Raw genomic sequence first — 16548 nt, 5'->3', positions numbered from 1 at the left:
TCCATGGGTAGCATCATTGGCGAGTGCTACCACTTCAGCAAAGGCTAAACATTGTTCTTTTTTATTCATGATTTTGTGCAAAAAACAAATTAATTTCCTGGAATAAAATATGACATTGGCGATTGCATATGGAGGGCTGCGTCCAGCAGTGGATGGACAATAGCTGATGATATTGACAGCATAAAGTATAACTAACATATTATAAATCATCTGTAAAATAGTATTTGATTGTGAGTTGACAATGGTGAAATGCACACACATTAGCGTTTTACAGTAAGCCTATGAAAATACATTCTGGTCAACAACCAAATGGAATGACTGTGTTAACAAAAGATCCCTATGATACAAAGAATGGGATAGCTCAGGGGTCGGCAACCTACGGCTCCGGAGCCGCATGCGGCTCTTTACGGGCTGCTTCTTGACGATATGTACGTATGTACAGTATGTACTCAGATGCATTGCGGCTCTTGAAATACTGAATTTTGTACCGAATTGGAAAGAAATGGCTCTTTTTGTTATTTTGGTTGCCGACCCCTGGGATAGATATTCATTTTGCGCTACTGACGTGCAAATTCATCATTTGGTCCATGTAAAATCACCGTGATATTTAAACACAAACATTTTATTAATATTTATTGAAATTACTTTTTTTCTTCCATAATCTATTCTTTGTAAATAATTTTTTTTATTTTAGTTTACATTTTGCTACAGCATTATACATTTGTGATAAATTGAAAGTTATCCAATATTGCTCAGTAACCAAGTTTTATTTATGCATCACATATATAAATACAGCATTCAATAACTCGTTACTATTTTCTGATTGAGACATGAATAGCTTTTTTTCACTTAGAACATGGATTAATACAAGATTGTTAACAGAATTTTTTTTTTATGATTTAGAGCTTTGATTGGAGTGTTTACATTTTTTTTACGCATGTAAACTACATGTTGTGTTTGTCCAACAACCACGGTAAAATGGTCCTGAATTATTAAATTCCATTACTGGGGTGATACGGCACATTTTTGTAACTTGAAGGTCGTTAACATATTCAGTAAGTACAATGGATCCACATTTAGGTCGAACCAGTCTGCAGCACAATTGTACACAGTGTACGTGCAGACTAAACCTTCACATGATGCCTGCGCTTTTAATCAGATAAAGACCACTCGTATAATCAAGCGCGATGAGCAAAAAATATAAAATATGGCTCTAAGTACAGTTTAACAAGTTGGACCACTCACAATGAATATGTGCTTTTAAAAAAAAAAATTGCGCCAATGCTTGCAGAGAGGATTTGGCACAATGTTGGCACGAGGATTTCAACTGATGCCATCCAGTTATTGGGCTTTGGTTCGAGATTTCCCACATGTGCTTTCTACTACTGGCACATTAATGAAACAAAACTGTACCGAGGCTATAGCCAGATGCTGCTGCCTTTGGAACAAATCGCATTGCAAATGCATATTCCAAGAAAAAGTGACCGAAGCCTCCTGCTGTTGATTATATGCAGCATACACAAGGGGGGCAGTTAAAATGTTTATTTTATAGAATGCGACATCAGACAAGGCACCAGACAAAATCATATTTAACTTATCTTGGCATGCCATCTTGAGTTACTAATCATATAATGGGAACAAGTGCAGTGACAGAAAACAATCTATTCATCTTAAGTATTGAGCGTGTTTACTTTTTAGAATGATTTATTCAAACCGTTTGACTGGTCTTTCATATCGTGGACAGCTGAGCTGTTATTGTCTGTTCAGCTTACAAAAATTTACGTTCCACATTTTTATTTTGGGACTGATTGGATTTTAACTCGTATGGCCATAACGCAAAGCAAGCTTTTCATATTTCTAAATGCTTCTCACATGTTCGCTGTTCCAATATGTTTTTCATAAGTTGTTTTGCCCTCTCTACCATTACATGCCTTTCCGGCCAGCAACGACATCATTCAAATTCATCCTTCAACCGTACTTCTAATAAACAATGGGGTGTTTTTTTTAATCAGCAGAGCAGTGATGTATGCATGTGACATTCACCCACTATGAAATGGATGCAGACCTCATTTATAACACCATTGATCCCATTCTATCTTCATTGCGATTTCAAAAGGGTAACCGAAGCATGATTCATTTTCATTTTTCCTGCCCCAATTATCCTGGGTAAAAATTTCAAAGATAAACGAGCAAAATGTCCATCACTATCGACTGCGGGATGATAACAACAAATCCATAAGCATATGGAAACATGGGACAATTATGCACCTCATAGTCAAGGACCAGTGGCTCCTAAGCATGCTCAGCAGTCAGCAGCCAGCCTGGCTTAGACACGTGTAAGAGAAGACTGCCAAAGCACTGTGTCAGATCAGAACACATTGGATTTCCTTCTTTTTGGCAGGAAAAAAGCCAGTTCCTAGTTGGAAATAACTGCTATCAATCAAGATTTTCAAAATGCCATCCTATCACATTCGTACACGCGCGCATATAAACAGCAGCATGCGAAAAACAAAAGGGGAGACATGCTTAGTCCGTCGTGCTTGAAGTGCACGACAGTCAGGGAATTCAGCCAGCAATACCGACCCTTGCATAATAATTTGCACGTTGATTAAAACATTTAAATTGCAAACTGCTCCGGCAAACAACGATATTCTGTAAAGTCACGTAGAATGGAAATAATAAAATAATAAAAATAAAACATTTTATTATTTCCATTCTACGTGACTTTACCGAAAGAACCAAGAAGATGAATCCCTGCAGTCACGAAAGCTTAAATCGATATTTAACAATATTATGATTAAAAGTTGGCCATGCCGCTGCTAGTTCTGGCCTGTCCATGCTTAAAACTGATATGGACCGGTGGCTCGGTGGTTAACGCATGACGCTGTGAACTTGGTGATCTCATTTAAATTCCGGGTCACGACTAACATCTGTGGCGAATGATATCTGAACCGTTGCCAATAGCCACCTTTACGAACCCGCACTGACCATTGTGTTGAATTGAGCGCCACGATTGATGCCATGTCGGCAGGCCTTCATGAGCAGTGTAGTCACAATGGAGTTGCATATTATTGTTGCAATGTTATGCATCTAGTCAATACAAAGAGCATACGCGGATGAGAAATCTATTACAACAGGTACACTTAAAAGGCAGTTTTAGAGACAAAAGCTGTCTTTCCGACAGCTCTGTTCTTCACCTGAGGACGGCTGCTTGTGTTGTGGCCGAAACGTCGTGAGAATATTAATGTTTTATTTTTGTTATTTTATTATTTCCCTTCTACGTGATTTTACCGAAAGATACAAGAATAAGTACCGTTACTCTATTTACACGGCGGTTATGCAAGCACGGAATGGATCCTGCCCAAAACAAACTGTCACATTGACGCATTGCCCAAGTCACGACTAAGCATGAACTAACTTGACATTTTCCTTCACGTCCTCTGGTTTCCATCGCCTTCCTCTTTGACGATCTTTATGTTCGGACTTAGGATGCTTAGACCGATCTTCACACAACGGATCACATTGTACTGGCCGTCACTTTTCGGCCTGCGTCGCCCTTGCAACAGAGACCCGAAGTCTCCGTGGGTTCTCACCAGGTAATGTCAAGTTTCACCTCTACTACAAAAGGAATCTCTCTCTATATATTTATTGTACATTACTACAGCACACTAAAGATGTATAATGTGAAATCTTCAGGAACCACAAAAAGAGAGGGGTTTGAGAACTATCAATATCCTCGTAATCATTCTCTATCCAATGCTGGATGAAGGCCTCCCCCATGCCATCCCTCGTGGTCCTACATAATGCAATGTGCTTCGTTGGTTCTGAAAATGAAATGCACAAAACAATGAAGCCAAATGAGACGTCGAGGTGGGTATAATTTTTACACGATAATTGACGGAGAGTAATCATTTTCGGCTAGTAAAATCGAAAGCATGCCAGGTAGGAACAGCCATACACGTACATCATTAATATGCCTAGACCCCCCCCCACCACCATAATAATAATCTAGGTGCGTACACAATGGGTTCTTGTTAATAATCATAAAAAGAATAAATAAATTAATTGATGTGCCAATCTCGTACGGATTATGACCTTGAAAGAAAGTATCTAATGATTGTGATTGGCAGCAGTTGATTACATATCCGCGTTCACTCCCAGTCGGACTATGGGCCAAGCAATTTATTAAAACGTGTGTCAGTGATTGGCTTAATAAGATTCTCAAGAACCACGGCTCCTCCATCCACCGCCGTCTCCCCTTACCGCAGCCGTTATCAGCAGTTGGCATAACTTAAGTGTGGACGCAATCAGTGTGCTATGTCTAACCCTTCAAATATAGCTCGATACGGCAATTATATGGAGGCACTGCGTATTAAAAAAGAAAACACCCACCGTGTAGCTAGCTATAAAACATCGGTCACTACTTTTTCACTGCATATTAAAAACGACTGTGGGGTTTCTTCTTCTGCTGCTGCTATTCTACGTATTTGATGTAATATGCACCATATCACAGAATTGGAATTGATGAGTTTTATTTAAGATGTGAAATTACTCTCTCACCAAATCGCCAGAACTGTGCCCGGTCCCATCACATCTTGAAAGCAAAGCCTAGCTGAACCTGCATATTGCTCGGATGTCCAACCACCATGCATAGTAACAGGTGTTATAGGCTGTGGGATTCCGTGGTGGGCAACAGAGGGCAGTGGTGTACTATACTTCTATGCTCCCGCGTCTATACGTTCTGCCTTTACCAATCCACACTGACCAGGGTGGTGAATAATTGTCCAATAACCCCTAAGACTTAAGAAGGCATTGTGGGAGGCCCTTAAACAGCAGTTGATTGGCGAAAGGGCTGTATATTTACCACAGATAAAACGCACAGCGTCTTACACGTGTCCCACATATATTGTTGCATAGTTGAACATTTATGTTAAATAATATTTTCCATTGAGGGAGCAGAAATTCAAAACCGCCAAACAGATGTTATTATACTATTTAGGTGGCTATATCAATCCGTTGAGGTTAAACATGTCACGTTACATCATAGCTGTGAAACAATGCCCCATTCTTAGCTTTCTTGGTGATTTGAATCACGTTTCCCACATAGAAATGGATTATTTAATATTTTCGGTTAAAGTTATTTTGTTTGAATTCACGTTTGCAGTAACATGCTAGGACGCATCGACATTTTACACAGTGATTAAATCACTCGCAAGCAGCCTCCGGGCGAGGACTAAAGGTGCAGCCGGAAATTTCTGGCTTGCACCAAGATGTAGAGGGAATGTTTGGCCTACTCTTCCACATTGGCCAGTCAACTTGTCAAAGGTGGCAGTACCCAGACTTTACCCGCACCACACGTGACAAGAGTTAGTCGATCGACTAACTCTGGTGGTAACCTGTTTTGGAGGCGGGCAGGGGGGGGGGGGCGGATTAAAAAAAAACTTGGGCATTATTTTAAATACTGTGCCAGGAGATCAAACCTGACTGACCACCTCTGGTTCTCAAGTCCCGCGTGGTGACCAGTACACGACGGCAGTGTAAACGCATCTGAATACATTGCCGTAAAATGTATGTGGGGAGCGGTAGTGTGCCGGTTAGCGCTACGCTGCGCTACGAACCCAGCAACCTGAGTTCGATTCCCGCTCACGGTCAACACCAGTGACGATTATCTTAACCGGTGTTGGGCCTCCCCTACGTCGGCTCAGCCTCACATGAGTACCTGGTGCGATGTGTAAAAACTTCGCCACTCAGGAGACAAAGACGGCCAGGCATCTGGTGCCGGCCACCCACCCCCTCGTGTGCCGTGCTGGCCTTCATAGGTACTTGCTAACAGCACTTGCCACAACATTCTGTCAAGGCTATCGGGGGGGAAATCTTTGTCTTTGTGAAATGTATGGTTGGCTTGAAAAATCCACTCTATAGTGGATGTTTTGGCCAACATCGCTGCATTCGGACTGCGATTAATTTCCGTATTCTGGCGAAGGTTTTGGCTTGAAAAATCCACTCTATATTGGATGTTTTGGCCAACATCGCTGCATTCGGACTACAATGAATTTCCGTATTCTGGCGAAGGTTAAATAATGCAATAGGATTAATTGGGCCTTTAACGCCAGGTGAAGGCACTTGTACAATATTGCAGTCATCGGCGCCGAGGTGCGATCATGTCTGAGAGCTGGATGTTTGGCAGTGGTGGACAATATCAAATTACAATGCGTTTGTTTTTTTTCTGGCTTGAGCGATGATGATGGGAGCCTTTTGTCCCTACCCACACACACTGGAAACACTTAGCATGCACAAGCGGCAACCCACTGCCTTGCATGAGGATCCCATCCAATCTGCCAGAATAGTGCATCAATGCTTTGGAAAGTTTATCACTTTATTGCAGTGTACACGATTAATTGTGAGGATACAATTTTCTAAATTAAAAACACAGCCCTTGGCTGTGCAATGTGACTGAAAGATTGCATAACAGTGTGTGGGCACTATTATAATCAGCAATGTGCTTGAAGAAAAAAATATATATTGTACTCAGGTTGTAAATGTTGTGGCTTGGCTCTCCAACACACCGGTGTGCTGTACTAGTTACGAATTGGCACGTTCTGTTGGCTGTGTCGGGTGGTGGCGGGTTTTAACGACACATTTATATATTTACGCGATCTAACCCAAAAAAAACCTCTTATGGAAAATATATATTGTACGTGTAGAGCCTTGTCATTCTACTGCTGGATGAAGGCCACAGCATTCCACGTGGGTTGCGAGGGTTATTTAAACATACTTCACCACATATTCTTAGGTTTTTTCGGTAAAGTCACGTAGGTAAAAAATAAAATTAATAAAAGTTAAATTAAAGTAAAATAAAAATCACGACGTTTCGGAAGCAACACAAGCCTCCGTATTCAGGTGGAACAGTCACAGCACGATAGCTGTAAATTAGTAAAAGTAAAATTAAAATAAAATAAAAATCACGACGTTTCGGAACAGTCACAGCACGATAGCTGTATCTCAAGTGAGATACAGCTATCGTGCTGTGACTGTTCCACCTGAAGACGGAGGCTTGTGTTGCTTCCGAAACGTCGTGATTTTTATTTTATTTTTATTTTACTATTATTAATTAAAAAATTTTACCTACGTGACTTTACCGAAAAAACCTAAGAATATGAATCCTTGCAGTCACGAAAGCTTCAAATCTAGAATACTTCACCACGCTGAGTCAGTGCGTGTTGGTAAAGGCAGGCAGCACGGAGAAGGAAAGTAGTCGACAGAGAAGGGGAGCACAGAAGTACTGTACAGTACCATAGATATTGTTGTTTGCACTGCCCTCTAACGATCCTGAACCACATTAGCTGGTGTTGGAATGGGAAAAAATATTCTAAGTATATATATATATTTTTAAAAAATGTCATGATGATAGCAACTCATTTCATCAACATCCGTGATCAATCCACTGCTGGATAAAGGCCTCCCAGAGCTGCGCCATCGCATGTGCGTACGAGCAACACATTCCTGCGGAGGGAGCTGGTAGGAACGTTGGGTTGCTCGGTCAATGGCCAGGGTCAACGGCGGCGTGGTGTATTCCGCAAATATGGCCGACTGTGAGGGCGGGCACAAGCCGGCGTGAGTAGGTTAAACGTTGAGTTTTATAAGGGCACCACGGGGTGACCAGCCCCTCCCCACCCAGCCTCACCCCCCAGCCAGCCCTACCCTCCCCACCCAGCCCCTCCCCACCCTCCCCACCCAGCCCCTCAAGCACCCTCCCCACCCAGCCCCTCCCCACCCTTCCCATCCTCCCCACCCAGCCCCACCCTTCCCACCCAGCCCCTCGCCACCCTCTCCCCCCGACAGCTCCCCACCCTCCCCACCCAGCCCCACCCTCCCCACCCAGCCCCTCCCCACCTTCCCCTCCTCACCCAGCCCCTCCCTCCCCGCCCAGCCCCTCCCTGCACGACAGACGGACACAATAATCCCCTGTGGGCTGGTGGAACCAGTGGGTTCCTACCAGTATAACTGTTGCATTACAAGGTACCTGACAGCACACATTGTTGTCCTCGACATAACACGGTAATTTGTACCGTTTTGTCAGAACATTCACCCACAAAAAAACATCACGTAGTCTTTTTTTTAATATGGCCTTTACCAATCCACTGCTGGATGAAGGCCCACTCTACACCAAGTTGGCCATGAGTGTTATTTGACCATACTTCACCGTACCGGTCAGTGTGGGTTGGTAAAGGGGGTGCAGGGACTCGTTCAAAAACAACTCAGTCGTGAGTAAACCCAAGTCCATTGTGCCACGACTCCACTCCCTACAGTTGTTATGGGGTGCTTGTCCATCCACGCAGGTTATTAACCAGAAATAAAAAAACTAAAAAAATGTTTTGGCACCGGTAGCAGTCGATTCAATAATTCTTACAGTGATGGGAAAACTACGCTGGCCTGTAAATAGACCTCATGAGATGCCGAGTAATCTCTCGCAGGTTTTTAGATTTCACACTTAAGGTGTGGATAATTATCAGCATTGTCCTTTAAAAAAGAGCAGCATTAATTGAAATATCATGTGCCGCCAATGCAATTTTTGCCACATTTGCAGTGAAGAATGCAAAACATTACCTGCCGTACAAAGTCATTTCAGGCCCCAATAGTGGCCATTAGACCATACTTGTTTGAACATACTGCATCACTTGCCAGTGATGTTAGCCATGGCCGAGAAGCAAAGGTCAAAGGTCACTGGTACAGTGCTCGAACCACGAGATAACTCTTGCATAAATATCATGACATTTACTTAAATATTTTCCCAAAACCCAAATACAAAACGAGACATGTCTACAGAAATATATTGTTTACCATGCTCATATGGTTTGGTTATACTGTATCTTACAAAAAATGTGTAATCATAAACATATCATTGTGATTTGACATTGTACGTGCAGCCCTTGGTAAGTCCACTACTGGATCAAGGCCCCTTCCAAACCAAGTCGATTGATTGACCATAACTTCACTTCGCTGGTCTGTGTGGGTTGGTAAAGGCAGGGAAGCCCGGGACCAGTTTAGAGATTACTATCCACTGATGTTTCTCATGGGCGGGAATAGAATTTCGATCGCAGGGTTCATACTGCAGAACACTAACAACCAGAGGTGGGACAAAGTCATTGTTATGCAAGTCCAAGTCGAGTCGCAAGTCATCAAATTCATGACTCGAGTCTGACTCGAGTCCAAGTCACATGACTCGAGTCCACATCTCAGAGGTGGGACAAAGTCATTGTTATGCAAGTCCAAGTCGATTCGCAAGTCATCAAATTCATGACTCGAGTCTGACTCGAGTCCAAGTCACATGACTCGAGTCCACACCTCTGCTAACAACTGCACCACCACTGCCACCCCGATACAGCATTATCCCTATATTTATGCTCATCTGTAACCAATCGAGTAGTCAATGCAAATAAACTGTTTCACGTAGCATTAGTGAGCAGGACATTAAATTAAGAGCATACGGTGACAGACCGTCCTCACATCAGTGGCATATTTGGGCTCTTGTCAAACGGAACGCCCGAACGATGCCACCGCAGCAAAATAACCCTGGCTGGGGAAACACGTGCTTCGACCGACAAAGCAGCTTAAGGATTATCGCTCTATTCCTATCGAGGGCCTTGGGGGGGTCCCCCACTTTCTTCTTAAAGCAGAGAGGCGTAATAATAGCCTACCCCCCCCCACCCCACCCCTTCGAGATGTCGCCTGCAAATAAACCCAGCCGTATTTGAAGTCACCTTGCGTTGCATTCGTGCGCGCAGAGCGGAGCAACGCCGAGCATCAGCAGCAGACTATGCTTTCGCACCTGATGACGGACGCTTGTGTTGCGCCCGAAACGTCGTGATCTATTTTATTCTATACCTACGTGACTTTACCGAAAGAAACAACGAGTGTAGGTTACGGCCCCCCACGTGCCACGCGCGGCGTCGTCAAACTCCACCGCATGCACACGTCAAGACGACGACGTTCCATGTCCTCCTCCTTCTTCACGAACCGCCGGACGGCTAAACGCTGGCGACTTGCAAGATACACGTATTTCGCCCGCTCGTTCAATTTTTGGTGGGCAAAACAAGCGACAGAATGTAACACAGCACGTCGGGCTCTTGCGAAGGCGCGCGCAAACTCAATGTCAAATGTGTAGGGATATCCACTTCTTCTTCTTGGTTCTTTCGGTCAAGTCACGTAGAATGGAAATAATAAAATAATAAAAATAAAACATAATAAAATAATTCTCACGACGTTTCGGCCACAACGCAAGCAGCCATCCTCAGGTGAAGAATGAAACACCACCAAGCTTGGAGCGTATATTTAAGCTGGGTTGGAGGGGGGAAGAAGAGCGCCTTGACAAAATATTTTGCATATCAAGAGGAATTTTGCATATTTATGGGAAATGCGTAGGAGGTGGGCGGGGGGTTTCAAAGTCATATTATGCCCGTGCATTATGCAGGATTAGCTGCATCAAAGGGAGGGGATAAGGGTAGCATTAACAAAGGGAAGGAATGTTAATAGTATGTAGCTGCAGTTACTAAACAACCACGTTAAAAACTAAAGTATGAACTACATAGTATCATCAGTATACTAAATATACTCTCCAATAAGCTGAGCTACTAACAGTAAGTAATACATTACAATTCTATGTCGCAAAAAATATAATATGCTTCCAGCTAAACTTTTTTCTCTTACATCACACGGGTCTACCCCGTACTATATGCTACCATAGACAAACCCAACATTAAATTACATACTATACTTGTTATGACGTGCCCAAAGATAGTACTGTAATGCGATTCGGTGGTGGCAGTTTTCGTGTTTACAGGGTGACAAAGGAGACACAGCACAGTTGCTACGGCAGCATTAAAATGAGTGTAGTTTATCTCAGGCAGTTCTATCTGAAAAACGATCGAATCCAAAACACTCTTCGCTTGACGTACACAAATACTAGGACTCCCTATAAATTAGTCATTTTCTTTAGACGTTTGAACAGGTTGCCACTTTCTTTCATTTACGGGCAGCCATTAGTTAATGATGATTTTAAAGGTCTTTCCCATAGGGTGCAGTGCGGGGCCTGTAGCGGATGTTATAAAGGGGCCCTAAATAAAACACGTATATATTAAAACACATCAATGTTTAACTTGCATGGTAAAGTAATTGTATTTTTTCATTTGCTATACAGCCATATAATACGACAAATCGCTAACCTTAAACACCCAGTCGTTCATAAAAGTTGAAGGCAGTATAGTACTATAGTAATAGAGCAAGTGCAGAATCACTGAATCGGAATTGATAGCTTGAAAGCATTTAGTGCGGGGCCCTTGAAAGTGCGGGGCCCGTAGAATATATAGCTACTTTTGTTACTAGGATAATCCGGCACTGATAGGGTGTCGATTATCGGTGGGTTTTGCCCATATCTCACCAGGATGATTATTGCGTGTTGATGATGAAGTGTAGGGGGGGGGCGAATCCAGGCTGACATGAAGCGTTTATGATAATCGAACTTGGATTCACAGCGTTGCGTGATAGCCACTGCACCACCGCTTCACACACACACACTATGACCGCCGGGTGTGTTGCATTATATTTGATTAATGTGTCCGGGAATGCTGGCGCAAGCGTTTATTAAACACAGTCGAGTTCTCATACAGTAGTACAAACAGCTTCGTATTTTACCGATCACTACCCCACCTTCCTGTTATATAGTGACGAGTAGTCGGTGTTGTTGTCTTCAAATGTGACATTCCTGCCGCATGCCATGCATGATCAAGCACACGCTCCGGCGTTAGTCATCAACTTACATAAATTTAAATATACATTTGCAATCACGCGGGCAAGTTCACTCATCGAAGTTTCTTTGATCTTCACGGATACATTTGATTTTGCGAAATTCAAGTCGAGCGAGCCTCGATGATTAACAGTTTGTGCTCATGCGCAGTGGACATTGTTTCAACGTGTGACGACTACCTTGTACGACTGTCACAATGAGTGCATCGCTCTTGACGGATGACAAGACGGAGCCTCCGGTCAGTGAGATACAACCCTTATAATTGTGCCAAGCAATCAAGTCAGTCACGTTACACACATCTGATCACACACACACACTGGATTGTTATAAGACAAACAACCTACTTTTGTTTTCATAATAAACGTGTTTGAGTTAGATCGCGTTATTTATAAATGTGTCGTAACCCTCCACCACCCGACACGGCCAATCAGCAAAAAAGTGTCACGTTGACAAAAGACACTACTTTAGCCCTACTCATGTTTTAAAATACACGGGGATAAATCCGTCTCATAACCCGGCAACTCTGGTACCATATTGACATTTGAACAAATACGATACCGTGTAGTATCTGCAATCGAGTGATCTGAATGGAAATGGGACAGTGACGGGATAATAACCCATTTGTCCTTGCAGCATTGATCACTGCCACCACGCATTATCACTTCCCTTGCGCGCTGGAGACCGCGTGGCATATGAATAGGAAGCGCTCTGACAAGTTCAGGGGGCACCTTCAACCATTCCACCCCCAAACTGTCACGACAACACATCCGCAAATATATTTTACACGAACACACAAACTACAGAGTCGATCGTCGATTGCCTACAACGTGAATCCCCCCCACCCCCATTCTCCCTTGTACCTCGCTTTGTACCGTGACTTAATCTCGAACGTCTGGACAGGCAAGGCAAAGAGGCAGAGAGATGAGAGAGTGGCACACACAACAACAGCCCTCAAACGACCCATGGACCACCACCTCCAACCCCAACCATCAAGGTCGGCGGTTAAAGGTAACACAACTACACACACACATCAATTCAACTCCACGTTATACGTACAGAAAAGACACAACGAGATCCCATCGTAGCGTTTGTTATTCACCGTTAGCATCATGCTGCATCTTACCAATCCGTTCGGAGATGCGTGCAGATTTCGGCTGTGAGCGCGCTGCGCTTTGACGCGCCCTGTTTGACACGAGTCTGCGTTTGAAAACCGCGTGAACGCCCAGCAAATGGTAATAGTGTTGATTTTAAGCTTTCGTGACTGCAGGGATTCATCTTCTTGGTTCTTTCGGTAAAGTCACGTAGGTAGAAGAAAATAATAATAATAAAAGAACACGACGTTTCGGTCGCAACACAAGCGTCCGTCATTTATTTTTTATGTCTACGTGACTTTACCGAAAGAACCAGAAATGGTAATAATCAATGGTTCTTTAAAACAGTACGGCAGAATACGGCATATATAGAGATTCACGCGTGTGTACAATGCCACCCGGGATACATACACACACACACAAGTCCACTGCCACTAGCGTTGCGAGCTTTAATAAACCGTGCATTGTTATTATCATCTCGAGAACGGACATGCGTTATCAATAAAAAACAATTTCCGAACATGATCATCACCATCACGTTATCATTGCACTCTCAATGTCTCGCCTTACCGTAAGTGGTATAATTGGCGTGACCGTGTCCACTCTCGCTGTAGCCTCCTCTGATCCAAAAGCCGGCTGTACCGTAATTCCCCATGATGATGGGGCTGTGGTGCGTCTTCTTGTGCAGGAGGGGTCCTCGATTTGCCCACCCAGCCTTAGCAGCAGCAGCAGCAGCTGTAGCAAGAACAGCAGCAGCCAGCAGCTCTGACAGGAGCTTACACACACACCACAGCAGCGGCTATATCAGCAAACAGCAGCAGCAACACACCACCGCAGCTATTGACAGCGGCTATGTCAACACACAGCAGCAGCTACAGCAGCAGCTGTAGCGGCAGCAACACAACAGCACACACCACAATCAGCTACAGCAGCAGCTGTAGCGGCAGCAACACAACAGCACACGCCACAATCAGCTACAGCAGCTGTAGCGGCAGCAACACAACAGCACACACCACAATCAGCTCCAGCTACAGCAGCTGTAGCGGCAGCAACACAACAGCACACACCACAAGCAGCTACAGCAGCACCAGCAGCTGTAGCGGCTGCAACACAACAGCACCACGCCACAAGCAGCTACAGCAGCTGTAGCGGCAGCAACACAACAGCACCACGCCACAAGCAGCTACAGCAGCAGCAGCTGTAGCGGCTGCAACACAACAGCACACACCACAAGCAGCTACAACAGCAGCAGCTGTAGCGGCAGCAACACAACAGCACCACGCCACAATCAGCTCCAGCAGCAGCAGCTGTAGCGGCAGCAACACAACAGCACACACCACAATCAGCTACAGCAGCAGCAGCAGCTGTAGCGGCAGCTACACAACAGCACCACGCCACAAGCAGCTACAGCAGCAGCAGGAGAGGCATTCACTTCAGAAAAAATCACGCAGGATCACGCGAGTCTGGATTCGTCACGTTGCTGCTCTCTCCCTCTCTGCTTATCCTTCTTCCGTGTGCGAGCGAGTGCGAGTGTGTGTGTGTGTGTCCCCTCTGTGTGTACGTGTGTATGTTATGTATGGATGGGTTTTTTTTCATAAATGATGCCGGATTTGTGTGTGTGTGTGCGCGCCTGCGAGATGATGTCAGCGGCTGTGTGTGTGTGTGAGCCCTCGGTGCGAGTCGATGTCACTGCACGCGCGCGCGTGCGTGCGTGCGTACGCACGTGTCTTTGTCTTTGCGCGTGTATGTACGGTGTAAGGAGTATTATGCAGGCGTGGTATGCATTATGTATGCCCTGATTTTTTTAAATATATGTGTTGATGCATTCACTGTCCGGTGAAAAATGTTAATGCCCTAATGTGGTAAAGGTACGGATCTGGTCTGAAGGTGTGTTACGTGCGCAGCTGCACGCGCAGTCTATAATCGTGTACACTTACTGGATGTATATTTGAGCATGTGCCTCCTGCGCGCGTGCAAGGCTTGCGCGTGTTAGTAAGCGTGTACCAATGTGTTTGCCTGCTACGCAGCGCGGTGCAATTGAGCGCAGTGGATTGTCCGCTAGACGGAATGAAAGGAAGGCAAAGACGGTCGTGTGGTGTGGTGGAGTCGGGGCTGCTTGGACGAGTCGCTGGCAGCGGGAAGGGGTTGGGCGCTGAGTGGGATGGGGGTGGTGGTGGGGGTGGTGGTGATGGTGATTGTTGGTAGGGGGCGGGGTGCTTTGAAGGGATGGGAGGAGGAGAAGGAACGATGGTGGGGGGTGGAGGATGAGTCTGGGCAAGATAAAACAAGGTGTTCCCTCTTTGCGCAATTCTGTGTGACGTGGATTCTGTCAATTAATGTGCCCGCTTATGAATGTGGATAGATTTTTTTTGTATTGTGGTTATCACACACACGCTAGCGTGATGCGTATTTCTGTATAGGTAAATGCTTAACGGTAATGTTCACCATCCCCGTTTCAACATGCTTAGCCAAGAGATATTTTATTCATATTAAATGCGTCCTATCTTGTCACCTCTCAAAGGTTAAGCAGGTGTTGAGCAGAGTTAGTTAGGACTTGGGATGGGAGGAGGCTGTTATGGTATAAGCCACGAGTCGTCGGCTTCGGCAGCGATGTGGTCGCACAATCGCCGTGCAGCGATGGGTTAACTCCATCTGTGTGGAAGTCTGAGCGTGTTCTCTTGACGATAGTCTTTTACGAGCACTTCGTTTGTATATCCCACGTAAAGCCACACACTCATTCATGGAACCGGTCAAACAAGTCAATGCAGGACCCTCCATAAAATGTCCATATGACTCAGCCATACATCCCTGCGTAAGAGTCGCTGCATTGTTATTAAGGGTATATGTAATATCTATTATAGAATCCTGCCGTGGTGTAATGGTTTGTATAGTATGCTTGCAATGCAGACGTCGCTGGTTCGATCGCCCGGCGCGGCAGTTGAAACAACGGTGAAAGTTTCCCAAACATCTCCCCCCGGTTCTGAAAACCGAGCAGCAGTCCGGGATCCAGTCGATCAGCTGGTGGCGTGTGGTGGGGTAAAGTGTGTCTATTGAGCTGTCACCTCTTCTAAGGCATCTTGCAGGCGTCGAAGAGTAGGCCAAATACCCTCGAAAGGTATTCTCATTTAGCTCCCTCGAGTGAAGGCCCTTCCACCATAAGTGGCTGTGAGCGACCAGTTGCAGGGTTGTCGTTTCATCTTTGTTTATCTGAACCTCATGGCGGTACCATATAACTCCGGCTCTCGTATAATGTCCGTGATGCAGTCACGTTTAGTCTGTTGATGGTCGGCGATGCGGCAATCGACTCATCTCGACGAGCCGTACACGATGCAACTATTGAAAGCTGAATTTTTCGATAACGGATTTTTTCATGCTGATGTTCGGCGTTTCGACATCCCGGAGTGTGGCACTGATTTCGGATTGATTGGTGCCCCAGTTACAGAGTGAAGTACACCCCTAGAAAAAATAGTGTTCCAGAAATAAAATATGTAAATGCCTCTACCATTTTGTAAGGATCATATGTAGCATACAAAGACAAAGATCCCCCCTTGTATAGCCTCAAACGACTTTTGCGACAAGTGCTGTTAGCGAGCACCTCCGACACACGAGGGGGTGAGTTGCCAGCGCACACAATAACAAGTAATCCGTGTCAAA

The 16548-nt window shown here is 44.8% G+C and overlaps 1 protein-coding gene across 1 annotated transcript in view; it reads right to left on the bottom strand.

Annotated features, from left to right (window-relative positions):
- The window catches only part of NEURL1B (neuralized E3 ubiquitin protein ligase 1B), an 87192-nt gene extending 72179 nt beyond the window's left edge, over positions 1-15013 (bottom strand). Inside the window, exon 1 of the mRNA XM_078593138.1 lies at positions 13465-15013. Coding sequence (XP_078449264.1) covers positions 13465-13549 — 85 coding nt within the window. The 5' untranslated portion in view covers positions 13550-15013. The remainder of the gene's footprint in view (positions 1-13464) is intronic.
- Between the last annotated feature and the right edge of the window lie 1535 nt (positions 15014-16548).

The sequence above is a fragment of the Lampetra planeri genome, chromosome 4 (assembly GCF_965212315.1).
Source record: "Lampetra planeri chromosome 4, kcLamPlan1.2.h2, whole genome shotgun sequence".
Lineage (NCBI taxonomy): Eukaryota > Metazoa > Chordata > Hyperoartia > Petromyzontiformes > Petromyzontidae > Lampetra > Lampetra planeri.
This window is presented reverse-complemented; position numbering and strand designations above follow the sequence as displayed.